This window comes from Brienomyrus brachyistius, chromosome 6 (genome assembly GCF_023856365.1).
Source record: "Brienomyrus brachyistius isolate T26 chromosome 6, BBRACH_0.4, whole genome shotgun sequence".
NCBI classification, from domain to species: domain Eukaryota; kingdom Metazoa; phylum Chordata; class Actinopteri; order Osteoglossiformes; family Mormyridae; genus Brienomyrus; species Brienomyrus brachyistius.
In genome coordinates, this window is record NC_064538.1 from 13,342,095 (window position 1) to 13,355,430 (window position 13,336).

The window sequence follows — 13,336 nt, forward strand, 5'->3', positions numbered from 1 at the left end:
TGATCTGGTGAGATCTCACGAGTATGAATATATTACATCTCCAGTCCAATAGGTGGCAGCATTGTACTTTTTGGTAGGATTAAGAACGTCTTTTAGCACTACCGAAGAAGAGTGGTTTGGGAAATGTGCATTAAGGTCTTCATGTTGCAGCTGATAGTGAGGGAATAAGTGTGTTTTTTTTTAGTCATGCCTATGAAAGGACGGTTTCCCATTCGGAGAACCTTGGAGTACCTTCAGAAAGGAGACGTTGTCTTTAAGAATTTTGTAAAAATCATGACGGTTAATTATAACACGCACGGAGAGCTGAGTGAGGGGGCAAGGTCAGTGTTATTCGTGCCGAATTTTGCTATTCCGGATTGCAGCAGTACCATTGTTAACCGTTAACCGATTTCATGTGTGTTTTTCCTTTGTAGGAAGTTCGTGTTTTTTAAAATCCCTCAAATTCAATACAGAAATCCCTGGGTCCAAATCTTAATGTTCAAGAATATGACGCCATCACCGTTCCTAAAGTTTTACCTGGGTATGTATGTATGTATGTATGTATGTATGTATGTATGTATGTATGTACGTACAATGTGTGTGTACGTAAGTGTACATTTACGGAAATAGCGGTAGTTGTGCAGTGTCAACTTGATTGATAAAGCGCCAATATATTGCAAGCATCTTTTTTCTTAGTCAGTTATAAGGAATAAAATAGAAAAAGCCCGGAGGTCTCACTACAGTAATTCCTGTTCCAGATGATGGGGAGCAAGTTTTGGTGGATGTAGAAGGAAAAAATCACAATGAAATAACCCAGCACATCAAGAAGATTGTTGGCAAGACACAGTAAGTACAAGTAGTAGCGTCACATGAAGTCCTTTAATGCTGGGACCTTAGATTGTGAGTCTCTAATGACCTGCTTGTAGTCTTAGGAAAAACAGTTTTGATCACTTGTAATTCTGTTGGTTTTGGGCTGACATTGGAATTCTTTGTTTATTCGTTGATTCAAATTAACAGAGGCTAGTGACACAGTATGCAGCTTTGAAATGTTTTTTTTTTTTTTTTTTAATGAATGTTCGAGAACCTCTCCGAACTTTGGTTTTAAATAGGTGTCTAATTGTTTTGTCATTGTCTCCTCCTCCATTTCGTCTTGGTCTCTTTAGAGAGGTTCTGCAGGCAGAGGCTCTAGCTGCTATGGTGACGTCAAACCCAGCCAACTTTGGGCACAGAAAGTACTGCCTGAGGGAGTGTCTGTGCGAGGTAGATGGGCAGGTGCCATGTCCGGGCATAGTGCCTCTGCCCAAGGAGATGACGGGCAAGTATCGAAACCAGATGAAGGCGAGCCAGGAGTGACGTTGATACAGCAAGACCTTTGTAAATATTGAACTCTGGTGAAATACGTTTTGTTTATGCACAATAAAAATAAAATGGACTTGTAAAAAGTTGCAATATATTTGGTGGACAACCATATGATCCGTGTGTTGCATATGTAAAAGTATTCCCCGTGTTCCAAAGTTTTTAATCAGGCATTTCAAGTTACAGGTTGAATTGTCAAAACACATGAAATGGAAATTCAGTACACACTGAAATGTTACACAAACAGGCCACCGATGCAGCACCTTAAAGTACTCATTATTTAAAAAATGACAAGTTTGTTCTTGGGTGAGTTTTATTACTGCAGGATGCAACTTCTGATAAATGCAAAAAGTAACACAGGTCACAGTCAAGAAAGTTACTTGTTTTATCCATGTACAATCAACAGATATACATAAGAAACGTATGGTTCTTGGTTCATTCAAAATGCATTAGTGTGTTTTAGTGGTGCATTGTGGGTAGTCATCATATAGTTTAGTAGGATTTTTAACAAGGTCAGAAAAAACACCGGGGATTGCAAACGGTATAATACTGCTACTCTGTATCAAATTAGTGTTAAATGCTGATGAATAAACCTGAAAAAAGTGCAGAGTCCAATACTGTCACTCAAACTGTACACGTCACATCATTTACAAACTGAGAGATGATCTAAAGTTTTGACTGGGTCTTAAAACAGATCAATTTTGCTGACATAATCAAATGAAAATCGAGATTTTAGGTCAAATGAATATTTGTGGAATTTGGGCATTCAGTGGCATTTGAACACAAACAACAGGAGAAACATTTGCTGTATTACCCTGTCTTCTGGCTGGTGGTCAAGACAAACATTACGTAACTCAACCCGCAATTTGCTTCTCCACATTCAAATCTTGATACAGTAGTCCTTCATGACAACTGTGGCATGCTGTTCATGATGCTCCACCACAGGTAATAAGACGTACGGATGCCTACATGAGGGACTTCATTCAATGTGTCTTCCTCCTCTGCTCCTTCAAAGTGTGCTGCAGGTCTCGCAGGTTTTCTGAGAGTAGCTCCACCTCGTCCACACGGCCGCTCAGCTTGGCGTCGAAAATATACGCGCGGATGTTGTCGATCTGCTGGAGTAGAAGCTCCTCTTCGATGACGTCCTCGTCTGGCATGTCAAAGGGGTTTGTGGAGGCCCCTGCATGGACAGCTGGAGGTCTGTCCTTGGTCTCACTACCTTCATCAACCTCATCATCAAAGGGGTTTAGTCCCCCTCCTAGGTCACCTGGGTCTGGTGGCTGTTCCTCTTCTTCATCTTCATCAAAGGGATTGTACTCTTTCTTGCCATTGGGCATGTCCATCTGAGCCTTTTCTTTCAGGATTTCCACGGCAAATGGATTGGATTGGTCCTCTGCTAGGGGGCTGGAGTCGTCGTCCTCGAAGGGATTGAGGGAGGCAACAGACATGCTACTCGGTTTTACAGTTTGGGCCGGTGGCTTCTCCCAGTGTGACGACTGGGGAGGTGCCTGCTCCTGACAGGGGAGCTCATGGGAGCCCTTCATGGACTGGGTTTTGGAGAGAGGGCTGATCTTGGTCTTGCTGGTTTCCATGTACATATCGGTGTCCTCCTCCCCTTCCTCCTCCCAGCCCCGTGCAGGTCGTGCCTCCTCCAGGCTCTCCTGCTCGGCCAGGCTCTTGGACAGCTCGATGGCCAGGTTGGTCTGCTGCTGGTCGTACTCGTCCTGCAGCTGCCGCAGGTTCTCCTCCAGCGTGGCCACCTCGTCCACTCGCTGGGCGGCCCGAGCCTGCTTGATAAAGGACTGTATGTTGTCAATCTGCTGCAGCAGAGGGTCCTGGATGTTCTTCGTGTGCAGCGTGCTGGAGGACGGCAACCAGCCCCCAGCCTTGGTCATGATGGGCTTGACCGGCTGGGGAGTCTCTCCATTGGTACTGGGCCCTGGCCTTGTCTTTTCCAACTCTGACCTCCGTTTTTGTGCCTCAAGTGCAGCCTAATGGTACAAGAAAAATCTTGAATTACTGCTGATCGATTTTGGGCAGCCCTGGGATCATCCTGTTTAATTTCAGATCGCTTAAACGAAAAACATTCCTCTCACCTGTTTCTCCTGCTGCAGTTTCTTCTCAAGTTCTTGTTTCCTTTTCGCCTTCAGCTCTTCATATTTCTCTTTTGTTGGGAGAGACATCAATCCTAGCAGTTTCTCCTGAAATGCAATCAGAAACCTGCGTCGCATGCAGCTCCGACCTGCGGGGAGCTGTCCGAGTCTCACCGCAAAAGTGCCCGTTCTGTGCGGCCTTGTCTGCATGAAACTCACCTGTATGAAGAGTGTAGCTGAGTAGCGGACCATCCTCTGCAGCTGCTGGCTCTTAGGGGGGGGTGGGGGTTCATCGTTCACTCCAAGGATGAGTATCTTTTTGCTGCGGGGGAGGAAATTTGAGCATTTTAAAGTTGCAACTAATCCCGTCGTGTTGTATACATTTCCAATCTAACGTCTGTACCTTAGAGCATCGATCAGTTCGTAGTACTTCTGAACTTCCACTCGCAGGCCATTAGCGTGTTCTAGGTTGAATGTCGTCTCCCCAGAACTGCCAGGAAGTAAAAGGACATGGGTTAGCAAACACAGATCAAATAAGGTTCCATAGCACTTCGTGCTTTGGACCCTTAATAAAAGGAGAATAAATTACGAAAGAGGAGCGTCTCACTTGAGGGACTCTGCCATTTGTATGTACTCCGGGGCCTTCTGCTCCACCTTATCTATGCAAAGCCTCAGCTTCTGATGGAGGACGATGGAAAAGGAGATGTTAGCATGGTGAGGAACGTGCTGAAAGGGGCGAGCGATTTAGGGCCGCGAACCTCGTAGAGCTGGACGATGCTGGGCACGTGCTCCTTCTCCTCCAGCCTCTCCTGCCTCTTGAGCAGGGCCTCCACGCAGTGCCCGCAGCAGCGGATGCGTTCCTCATCCTTCTCCTCTAGCACAGAGCTCACGCTGCTCAGGCTGCTGATGCTGCCGCGCCGTGAGCCCTGCGCGCTGCCACCTGCTGGAGGGGACTGGGACTTGCCCGGGCTGCCCGAGGCGCACAATGCCTCCCGGGTGCCACTCGTCAGCTTGTCTGCTCCCAGCCGACCCGGAGAATAGAGGCATTAAGCGTGTTTGGCCTGTCACACTCTACTTCAGCCATGAAATGCACAATTTAAAATTTGACATTGGGTTCCAGGTAGATTTTCTTGCCCTTATATCTGGATGGCAGCCATGTTTTGTTTTATTTATTTAAAAAAAAAAACTAACTTGTTATACAAACAATTACTCCCATACATCCACGCCCGGGTATACAGAAGGCAATTTACCATCAATTACTACAGTACAATGAATAGGTCTATGAATGAATAGGTCGCAAAGAATTGCAAAGATCGGTAGAACCAGTGGGAATATCCCCCGCGATAAAATGATAAAATTTGTACTAAATATGTATGAAAATACAGAAAACATTTTCATGAATCACTGCATTTTCTTTTTCATTGCAATAGAATTCCATAATGCATGGGATGGACTGGGGGGGGGGGTGGGCTGGGAACCCACCATGTGGAGGTTTTTGTGTTAAGTCACAGGAAGCATTCCAGTGTAGCACTGAGAGCTGTGCGGCCGTGTGCGAGCATGTCTGCTGACTCACATGCCAGGGGGAGGGGCACGAACTCCATGCATTTCTTGCACATGATAGAGCCGCACAGGCGGCAGTGGTGCCGTCGGTTGCGCATGTTGAACCTGTTCCCGCAGTCTGGGCAAAGTGGCACATCGGAGTCGTTCACCCAGGAAACCACTGACTTCTCGATAGCTGCGTGGCGGGAAAACAGGTGGAAATGATTCGGGGGGGCTACACTAGTACTGTGTCAGTAACGGGACAGGTTAGGGACAGGCTGGCAGCATTATTGAGTTTCATATACTCACAGAACCACCAAAAGCACAATTTACCTCTAATTTTGGCAGCGTCTGCACTGGTTCGGTCAAATGATGTCAGCTGGGAAATTAAAACACAGGTCAATTAGTCAGGTTAAACAATTCAAATATGTGGTATTTTTTAATCCTGCTCAGTGGAAGACTTTATGACCACCACATGAAACAAATAATGTCAATTACCTAGCAAAGAGAGTGGGTGTTAAGGTCTGGGATATACTAGATGGTAAGTTAACACTCAGTACTTGTAGTTGACGTGTTGAATGCAGAAGAAATGGGCAGAGATAAAGATCTGAGTGACTTTGACAAAGAGCCACATCGATATGGCCATACGACTGGGTCAGAGGATCCACGGCAAATCTTGTAGGGGGCTCACAGTCAGCGGTAGTATCCGCTGACAGCAGTCCAAGGAGGGAAGAGCCACAATCCGCCAAAAGGGTCTTGGGCGACCAGGATTTATCGATACGAAATGTAAATTATGTTTATTCCGTCTGGAATGAACCAAGAGAAGAGCTACTGTGACAAAAAACTGCACAAAAAATTATGGAAGTAATGCTGTATGTGGGGCTGGGTAGGTGCGGATGAGACGGTCGATGTTATTTGCTTCGTGTGGGGCTGGTCATAATGAATCAACTCGTTTGTGTACATCAGGGCAATTCGAATCACAGTCCTCAAGGTCCGAGCCCTGCTGATTTTCCTGTAACCAGTAATCACTAAACTAACTACATGGGAAAACTGAAAGCAAGGCCTGAATTTGGAGTGGAGGGCCAGATTTGAAAAGCCCTGGTGTACATATATGCATAGATCGTCACATTTGAAGAACAGTAGTGAGGTGAATGACATCGACTCACTTTTTCTAATCTGATGACTAGCTTGTTGACCTCAATGACATAGTGGTCTATCCTCGCCGCCCTGTACTTCTTGAAGGTGTCAAGATGGCTCCTTGTTGCTCCTAGACATACCATGATGAAAGCTCATTTAGAAACATCATCCACACCCTTAAAATAAGGGTGTTATTTGCACTGTATAAATTAGGCTTCTGCCATCTTGTCCTTATGATTTCCTCTGCCGGCCCCCGAAGCATGAGTCTCATTCCTCCCAAGGTTTCTTGCTACAGCGCTTCCTTCTCACTGTCACCTCTGGCTCGCTCACTGGGGGCTTTGGGCAGGGATAATGTAAAGCCGCTTTGAGACGATGTAATGTTGTGAAAATGTGATAGAAAAATAAAACTGAACTGAGCTGAAAAGTTTTCTCTGTGCAAATATGAACCTCTAAAAAGCCAGATGGGATGACATTAAGCCTTTGAAAAACCCTAAGTACAGTCACCCTTATACCCAAAACCTTCTCTGTTTCGCTTTCCTTAAGGCTGTCAGTTAACGTTGTAGATACTTTGTCAGTCGGAATTAACTGCATGCCCTAAAGAAGTACCCTGCTGGTACCCTCCCCCGTCGTCTCACCCAGCTCCTGAGGCTCCCACATCAAGGGGTCCACTCCCCCACAGTAGGACTCACAGCCCCCAGCATCAGCCCGCTCCTCCCCATCCCGCCTCAGCAGCTTGTCTGTGGCTTTTTTTGCCTTCTGCACCAAGCCTGACACACAACAAAAACACACTGGTTGAACCCTGGCCACGTCTTCAATGCTGCCGAATGAATGAAGAGGGCGACATGCTGCAGCTCACTCTTCAGCTGGCCCTTGACGTCACGGTCCTCGCCAGAATGCTCCCCCTCGTAATGATCCTGCAGCTGGTAGAAGGACTGCAGGTCCTTCAGACACAAGGGGCACAAGAAGCCCTCCTTCACCTCCCCCTGGCCCTCGAAGGAAGCTGCATATCCCGACGCCATGCAGGGGGCGCTGTCGGCTCCAAATGGAGGAGTAAGCACAGGTCCCGATGGCAAACAGCCGGGCCACAGCAATCTCTCATGCTGCGTCCATCTGGGAGCAGCGCACACCTCTCACATGCTCCAGGCCACTGCTCCCCAACCCTGCAACACACAGTGGGGGGACAGAGGTGATAAGATCATGTAATGGACCTGGGATCCCTTCTGCCCTGCCTGGCACCCTCTGATTTCTGACACACAGACTCACCATGACCCTGTGCTGCACGAGCTTTATGGAAATATGGATGGATCTTAGCGAATAAGACGTTTTGAGAGCTGGGAATAAAGAACAACCAGCACTAAAAAGATGACATGCAGCAGCAGGCCAATCATAATGATATATCGGTACAGATACATTTTTAGACACGTATGATCGATCTTCAACAGATTTTATTTCCACTCGGATGAACTCCTCAAAAAAAAAATCTGAACTTTTCTCGAATGACTTCCCAGAATGCCCGTCAAATTTATGAAACTGCCATCCAGTTCAAAGAACACTGCCGATTCCAATGTGACCGGTGTGGAAATATTCTGAAGTGCCAAATGAAGGCTGCCCTGCGGTGACTTGCAACGTCTGCAGTGCCAGTGATTCGTGAGGCGGCAGCAGTAGGACTGCTTTAAAAAAATAATAAAAAAAAAGATTAATTTGATAAAGTAAAAGGAAAGCATTTGGTGCAAAAATCGCGATTTTACACAATTCTATCAGTCAGAGAAAGAATCAGAAACCAGAACACTCTGAAAAGAACAGGAGAACTTCTTTGAGACAGTGGTGTAACTAAAATCATTCCATCGGATGATTAGCTCCAACTCATGTGACTTGGTACCTATTCATACTAGGGTGAATGTCAAAGCTGCTGCATACATCATTTTCTAAGTAAAACTATAATTAGTTGGACAGTTATACCTCTTTGGTCAGTGTTCTTATTTACAAGAGATTTTTATTTAAAGTATGGTTCGTATATTTTGGTATTCGTTAAAAATAAATTATTAAAAGAAAGCTGCAGTGCGGGACAATTACTTGTTTTGCTAATGTTAATGTAGTTATAAACTGTAAAGGCAGTTTCACAAAAATGCAAAATGTCAGAACAGAACAGGATGAGGAGCAGACAGTTTTTTATTGAAATGGAATTATAGTCCTTTGGAATACAGGTCCTTGGCAGCAGGCAGGGTTAGGAAAATAGTCATCAAAGTCGCTGTCCGGTCTGTGCTGTTCACACAACACGCATCATTATAGTCTAAGCAACTTATTGTTTTTTAATGAATTGTCACTGAGCTGACATATCACTACCAGGAAGTCGATAAGGCACATTAACGGAATTGCAGAGCAATGGCAAATGCCTTTATGACTGAAGCAAAAATTTATAAGCTATCATACGTGCAACACTTACAGTGTCATAATATCATTACGTAGAAACAATACTTAAAATGCACAAACAACCGCTCACCTAAAGCTAAATAATAATCAGAATTTTAATAAGAATACTATTAACAATAATATCATTTGTGTTATTGTTGCTGTTAGAAGAAAAAAAAAACGAAATCTTATTTTCTGAAAAACACCCATCAAACAAAAACTAACGGACCCAAATAAAGACCGAGTGCTTTGTGAAATATACCAGCAAGGAAATTTAGGTATATTATTTAATTTCTTGTTCTAGACTGCTAACAAGTCTAATCCATTTTAAGAACGCGTTTTCTAACAGTAGCTTTTGTTATCTAACCGATATAACTGGCAAAAATGAAAGCGCGCAGTCAATACTTTATATTATACTCTGCAGACTACATAATTCATAATAAAGTCAGGTGTTGTATTTATTGCCGTCTGCGAAACAGAATGACTACTGCAGACTACACCCATAATTTGTCAAAGGAAAACAACTGTCTGAAGTTTCAAGAAGGTTACTTATTTATATACGGCAACGACATAAACGGAGACTATCAGACTGTTATCAAATACTTTTGATGACAAACCAGTCCAGGCACACTGCTTATAAAACACAGCAAAGTAGCTAACTGGCTCATAAACGACACAAAACAGTAAGCCGACGGGATAAACTCCTTGGCAGTTTCATCATTGAAAAACAACAATTTGAAAAGCAAGAAAAAGACAGCCAACATGTACTTACAGATTACAATACAAAGATTAACAATTCTTTCTAGAGAAGATAGCTGAATATCAGCTGAATATCTTCAACAATGCAGTCACAGCCCCAACAGACTGATGAAAAGGTTACAGCCCTTCCCAGTCACATGATAAGTCACATGACTGTACCCTCGCTTCTATGTACGGTACTACATGTAGGACAAACCGAACGAAATGGATATCGAACCCAATCTTGTTTCATTATTCGCCTTGAATCATTAAAGTATTAGGGCCCGCGGTATACGAACGTTTAAATAGCACTTAGAAAGTATATTCTTCTAATCTTCGTGTGCCACGAAAACCAGACGTCATCTATTAGGGCTGCTCTAAGAACGTGATCTTTAAAAATATTTGAAAGAGATTTTGTAAGCGTGTTTGTGAAAATAGCATTTATGAACATTGGCTCCTGCAACCCAAACGAGGGTAAGTAGTAAGAATATGGCTGGATTGGTGGACATTTGTATCCGTTCCAACAAAACAAAACGGCATAGTTTTTCATGTAGCAGATTTATTGGCATCAAGACTGGGAAGCTTTATTTTAAAGATATGGTTTGATTCAGCTATAACTGATTTGTGTTAGGCACCCTTTAGACCAGACCTGGGCAATTATTTTCTGTGGAGTCCAAATCCAAGCTTCACTATGTCAGCAGGGGCTGGTTTTTAATGATTATTTTCATGTCCCATGAAAGCTGCAATAAAAGACTTGTTAGATTTCATTTTTCCCTTTTTTGAAAATACTTGCGGAAATCAAAAGAACTGTGGACTTTTCATGTTCAACTTAACTTGGGAAATTACAAAAACTTTACCTTTTTTAACTTTAATGATGGCAAAGGCTTTTACCCAGGTCTGCTTTGGACTAGAATGGGATTCTGGAACATGCTAAATATACTCTATCAAATCTATATAAAAAATAGTGTAATTGTGTTTTTTTTAGCCATTTTCAAATAGATGTGGCTTAAATAGACTTAATCATAGGCTGTACTGTGCTTCAACTAAAATAAATGAACAATTAACGCCATGTTCCTAATCAATTATCAAACATTACAAAGCTTTTCAAGCTCAGGGTTGCAGGGCTGGGGGGGTCCATCACTTATATACAGTCATGTGAAAAAATTAGGACACCCTATTAAATATTTAATTCTTTATTAAGAAATAACAAAATATCAATAATAAATCTTCTTCCAAATATGTAGATGAAGATGATGTAATTGCATCATCTATGCAAAAGCAAGAAACAAATTCACTTATGAAAAGAAATTAACTAAGATGCCAATTCCTACTGAGGAAAAAGTTAGGACACCCTGTGCCCTAATAGCTAGCATTTCCCCCTTTGGCTGAAATAACCTGAATGAGACCATCTGTCAATCTCTGACCTCGACTGGCAGAAAGTTTTCCCCACTTTCCAATGCAGAATTCCTTAAGCTGTGTGATGTTTGAAGTGTGTCTTGCATGCACTTCCGCTTCAAATCACCCCACAGCATCTCAATAGCCATTTAGATGGTAGATTTAATGGGATGTTTTGGGTCGTTGTCATTTGCATGGCCTACCCCCACTTCAACTTCAACTTCTGGGCAGATATTTTCACATTGTCCTCAAGCACCCTCTGATATGATGAAGTATTCATAGTGGATTCTGTGATGGTGAGCTGGCCGGGTTCTGCTGCAGCAAAGCAGCCCCAAATTATGACATTTCCACCCCCATGCTTCACAGTTGGTAACAGGTTTTTTTGCTCAATAGCTGTTGACGGCAAACATGTCCTCCTATCTGCGCCCAGATAATTCAATTTCAGATTCATCTGTCCAAAGCACGTTGTTCCAGAACTCCTAGTCTTTCTCTAGGTGGTCTCTGTCAAACTTCAGTGTTGCCCAGATGATTTTTTGACACCAAGGGTTTCCTCTTACGGTGTTGCTCTTGGGCCGAACTTGCTAGGACAGCCTGCCCTGACCGTGCTGACAGTTGTTCTCCATTAGTAAATTATTTTCTGGACAGTGGAATGGCTAATTCCAAACTCTCTTCCCAGACTCACAGGCATCTACAAGCTTCTTTCTGAAGGCCTCGGAGAGCTCTTTGGATCTCACATGGTGATACCACTCATTTCAACAATCAAGAGAAAACCGAACTAATTGTCTGTGGTTTACATAAGACAGTCGATATCAAGTAGTATCATGAGAAAACCTCTTCGTATGATAGCTGTTCATTTTCAAAAATTAAGGCTCTGAGGTCATTTCTTGTGACTTAAGAATCAATAGCATAAAATTTCCACAAGTAACTAAAGTCTGCAGACTTCGCTTTACAGTTGTCAGAAAACATTGATGTGGTACTGGATAGACTCAAAATTCTTAAGTAATTATTTGTTTTTACCCACCAAGAACCATCATAGGTAAACCGAGTATACTGTGCATGAACGTGAGCATGTGTATACTGTGATGGACTGGCATCCCATCTGGGGTGTCACCTTGTGCCCTGTACTTATGATGAGCTCCAGGCTCCTTGTGACCCTGTTTTGCAGTGTTTCTCAACCTGGTCTTTGGGGACCCCCAGATGGTCCATGTTTCTGCTCCCTGCTAGACAGTTCACATTTCGCTCCCTTAGGGAGCAAAAAAGTGGACTGCCTGGGGGTCCCCAAGGACTCAGCCTAGAAACACTGCTGTACAGGATAAATGGTTATAAAACATGTCAGGAAAAAGTTTGTCCAGGTGATGTGTATTGTCAACTTCTGTTGAACATCTTAAGCTTTGAAGACAAGTAAAATGAAGATACATGAATGGTTTTCAGAAATATGAAGTACAGATATTTTATGGGTTCCACTGAAATAAACGTAGCTGATTATGAGAAAGACCCCAGTGTGTATGTTGATGCTTCCATGTCCCACTCTCACCAGTGTGGGGAAGCAATAGAATAGGCCAATAGGATGTTGGGTTACATCTCTAGGTGTGTGGAGTTTAAGTCAAGGGAGGTGATGCTACAATTATATAATTCCTTGGTAAGAATCCACCTAGATATTGTGTGAAGGTTTGGTCACCAAACCTTAAAAAGGACATTGCTGCCTTGGAAAAGGTGCAACGTAGGGCTACGAGAATGATGCAAAGGAGATTAAGGGGGGACATGATCCAGGTATATAAGATTCTAACAAGTCTGGATGCTGTTCAGCCAAATGGCTACCTCGATATTAGTTTAAATACTAGATCTCGTGTCCATAAGTGGAAATTAGCGGGAGAACATTTTAAAATGAATCTGAGGAATCACTTCTTTGCACAGTGTGTAGTTGGAGTATGGAATAGTCTTCCTCCTAGTGTAGCGCAAGCTAAAACCCTGGGTTCCTTTAAATCAGAGCTAGATATGATCTCTGAGCTATTAGTTAAGTTCTCCCCAAATGAGCTTGATGGGCCAAATGGCCTCCTCTCGTTTGTAAATTTCCTATGTTCTTATGTTCTAGGAGAGGGAAGAAAAACCCTTAAGTTGGATGTATATGTGACTTAATAAATATGTTTACAGGAATTGGTGATGTGCCATAGTCATATGTCTTATTTTCAGTGCTTTTGCTTAGAACATTTGCATAATGTTTGATTTCTTTGTTAATTTGTCTGATCCATTTCTCCCCAAAAAGTACTGATCAACAAAAGTACTGATCAGAACTGCACTGATGCAAAGCTATGGATACATATATAACAGAAAGTTCTTCAGGAAGTAGAAAAATGTTATTTTCTTGCTAGAAAACTGACAATTGAAATCCTTAAATAATTCTACAGTAAGAAGTTCCCAAAAGTTGCGTGGTAAAAATGTTGCATTCATTCATTTTGCCCAAATGAGATACACAGTGTTTTCTGCATGAAGTTGCAATATTATTATGGCACCATCCAGAACATCTTTGGAAAAGCACCAAAACGACAGGAGAAGGCGAGGCAAGACTGGGTTTCCATGATGTTATCTGGACATGGACATTTTCCAATCTGCATTTAACTTTATTGTACATAATTTCAAAGGTTTTTCCATTTATACAGCAATATTTATCTTTAATAAACTATAATGTTTTA

The 13,336-nt window shown here is 42.9% G+C and overlaps 2 protein-coding genes across 3 annotated transcripts; one reads left to right on the forward strand and one right to left on the reverse strand.

The window, feature by feature from the left end:
• Positions 1-79: 79 nt before the first annotated feature.
• mrps25 (mitochondrial ribosomal protein S25) lies at positions 80-1,950 on the forward strand. Its single transcript, XM_049018235.1, has 4 exons — positions 80-320; positions 414-520; positions 738-825; positions 1,143-1,950. The coding sequence occupies exons 1-4, from the start codon at positions 187-189 to the stop codon at positions 1,330-1,332; spliced, it is 519 nt and encodes a 172-aa protein (XP_048874192.1). The 5' UTR covers positions 80-186; the 3' UTR covers positions 1,333-1,950.
• LOC125745379 (rabenosyn-5) lies at positions 1,631-9,424 on the reverse strand. 2 transcript variants are annotated; one of them, XM_049018174.1, is made up of 12 exons: positions 9,286-9,424; positions 6,961-7,264; positions 6,740-6,871; positions 6,134-6,234; positions 5,301-5,346; positions 5,002-5,163; positions 4,187-4,443; positions 4,036-4,106; positions 3,832-3,918; positions 3,648-3,750; positions 3,432-3,536; positions 1,631-3,326 (listed from the first exon to the last, which is right to left on the reverse strand). In XM_049018174.1, the coding sequence occupies exons 2-12, from the start codon at positions 7,121-7,123 to the stop codon at positions 2,319-2,321; spliced, it is 2,235 nt and encodes a 744-aa protein (XP_048874131.1). In that variant the 5' UTR covers positions 7,124-7,264; positions 9,286-9,424; the 3' UTR covers positions 1,631-2,318. The 2 variants fall into 2 exon arrangements, with proteins under 2 accessions (XP_048874131.1, XP_048874132.1); XM_049018175.1 differs by lacking the exon at positions 6,740-6,871.
• Between the last annotated feature and the right edge of the window lie 3,912 nt (positions 9,425-13,336).

Coding starts and splice junctions, on each gene's coding strand:
- mrps25 (XM_049018235.1), top strand. CDS start 187: ATGCCTATGAAAGGACGGTTTCCCATTCGGAGAACCTTGGAGTACCTT. Junction 521..737: donor GTTCCTAAAGTTTTACCTGG/GTATGTATGTAT, acceptor TTCCTGTTCCAG/ATGATGGGGAGCAAGTTTTG. Junction 826..1,142: donor AAGATTGTTGGCAAGACACA/GTAAGTACAAGT, acceptor TGGTCTCTTTAG/AGAGGTTCTGCAGGCAGAGG.
- LOC125745379 (XM_049018174.1), bottom strand. CDS start 7,123: ATGGCGTCGGGATATGCAGCTTCCTTCGAGGGCCAGGGGGAGGTGAAG. Junction 4,444..5,001: donor CGTGCCCCTCCCCCTGGCAT/GTGAGTCAGCAG, acceptor GGCTGGGAGCAG/ACAAGCTGACGAGTGGCACC. Junction 3,751..3,831: donor GAACTGATCGATGCTCTAAG/GTACAGACGTTA, acceptor CCTCCCCCGCAG/CAAAAAGATACTCATCCTTG.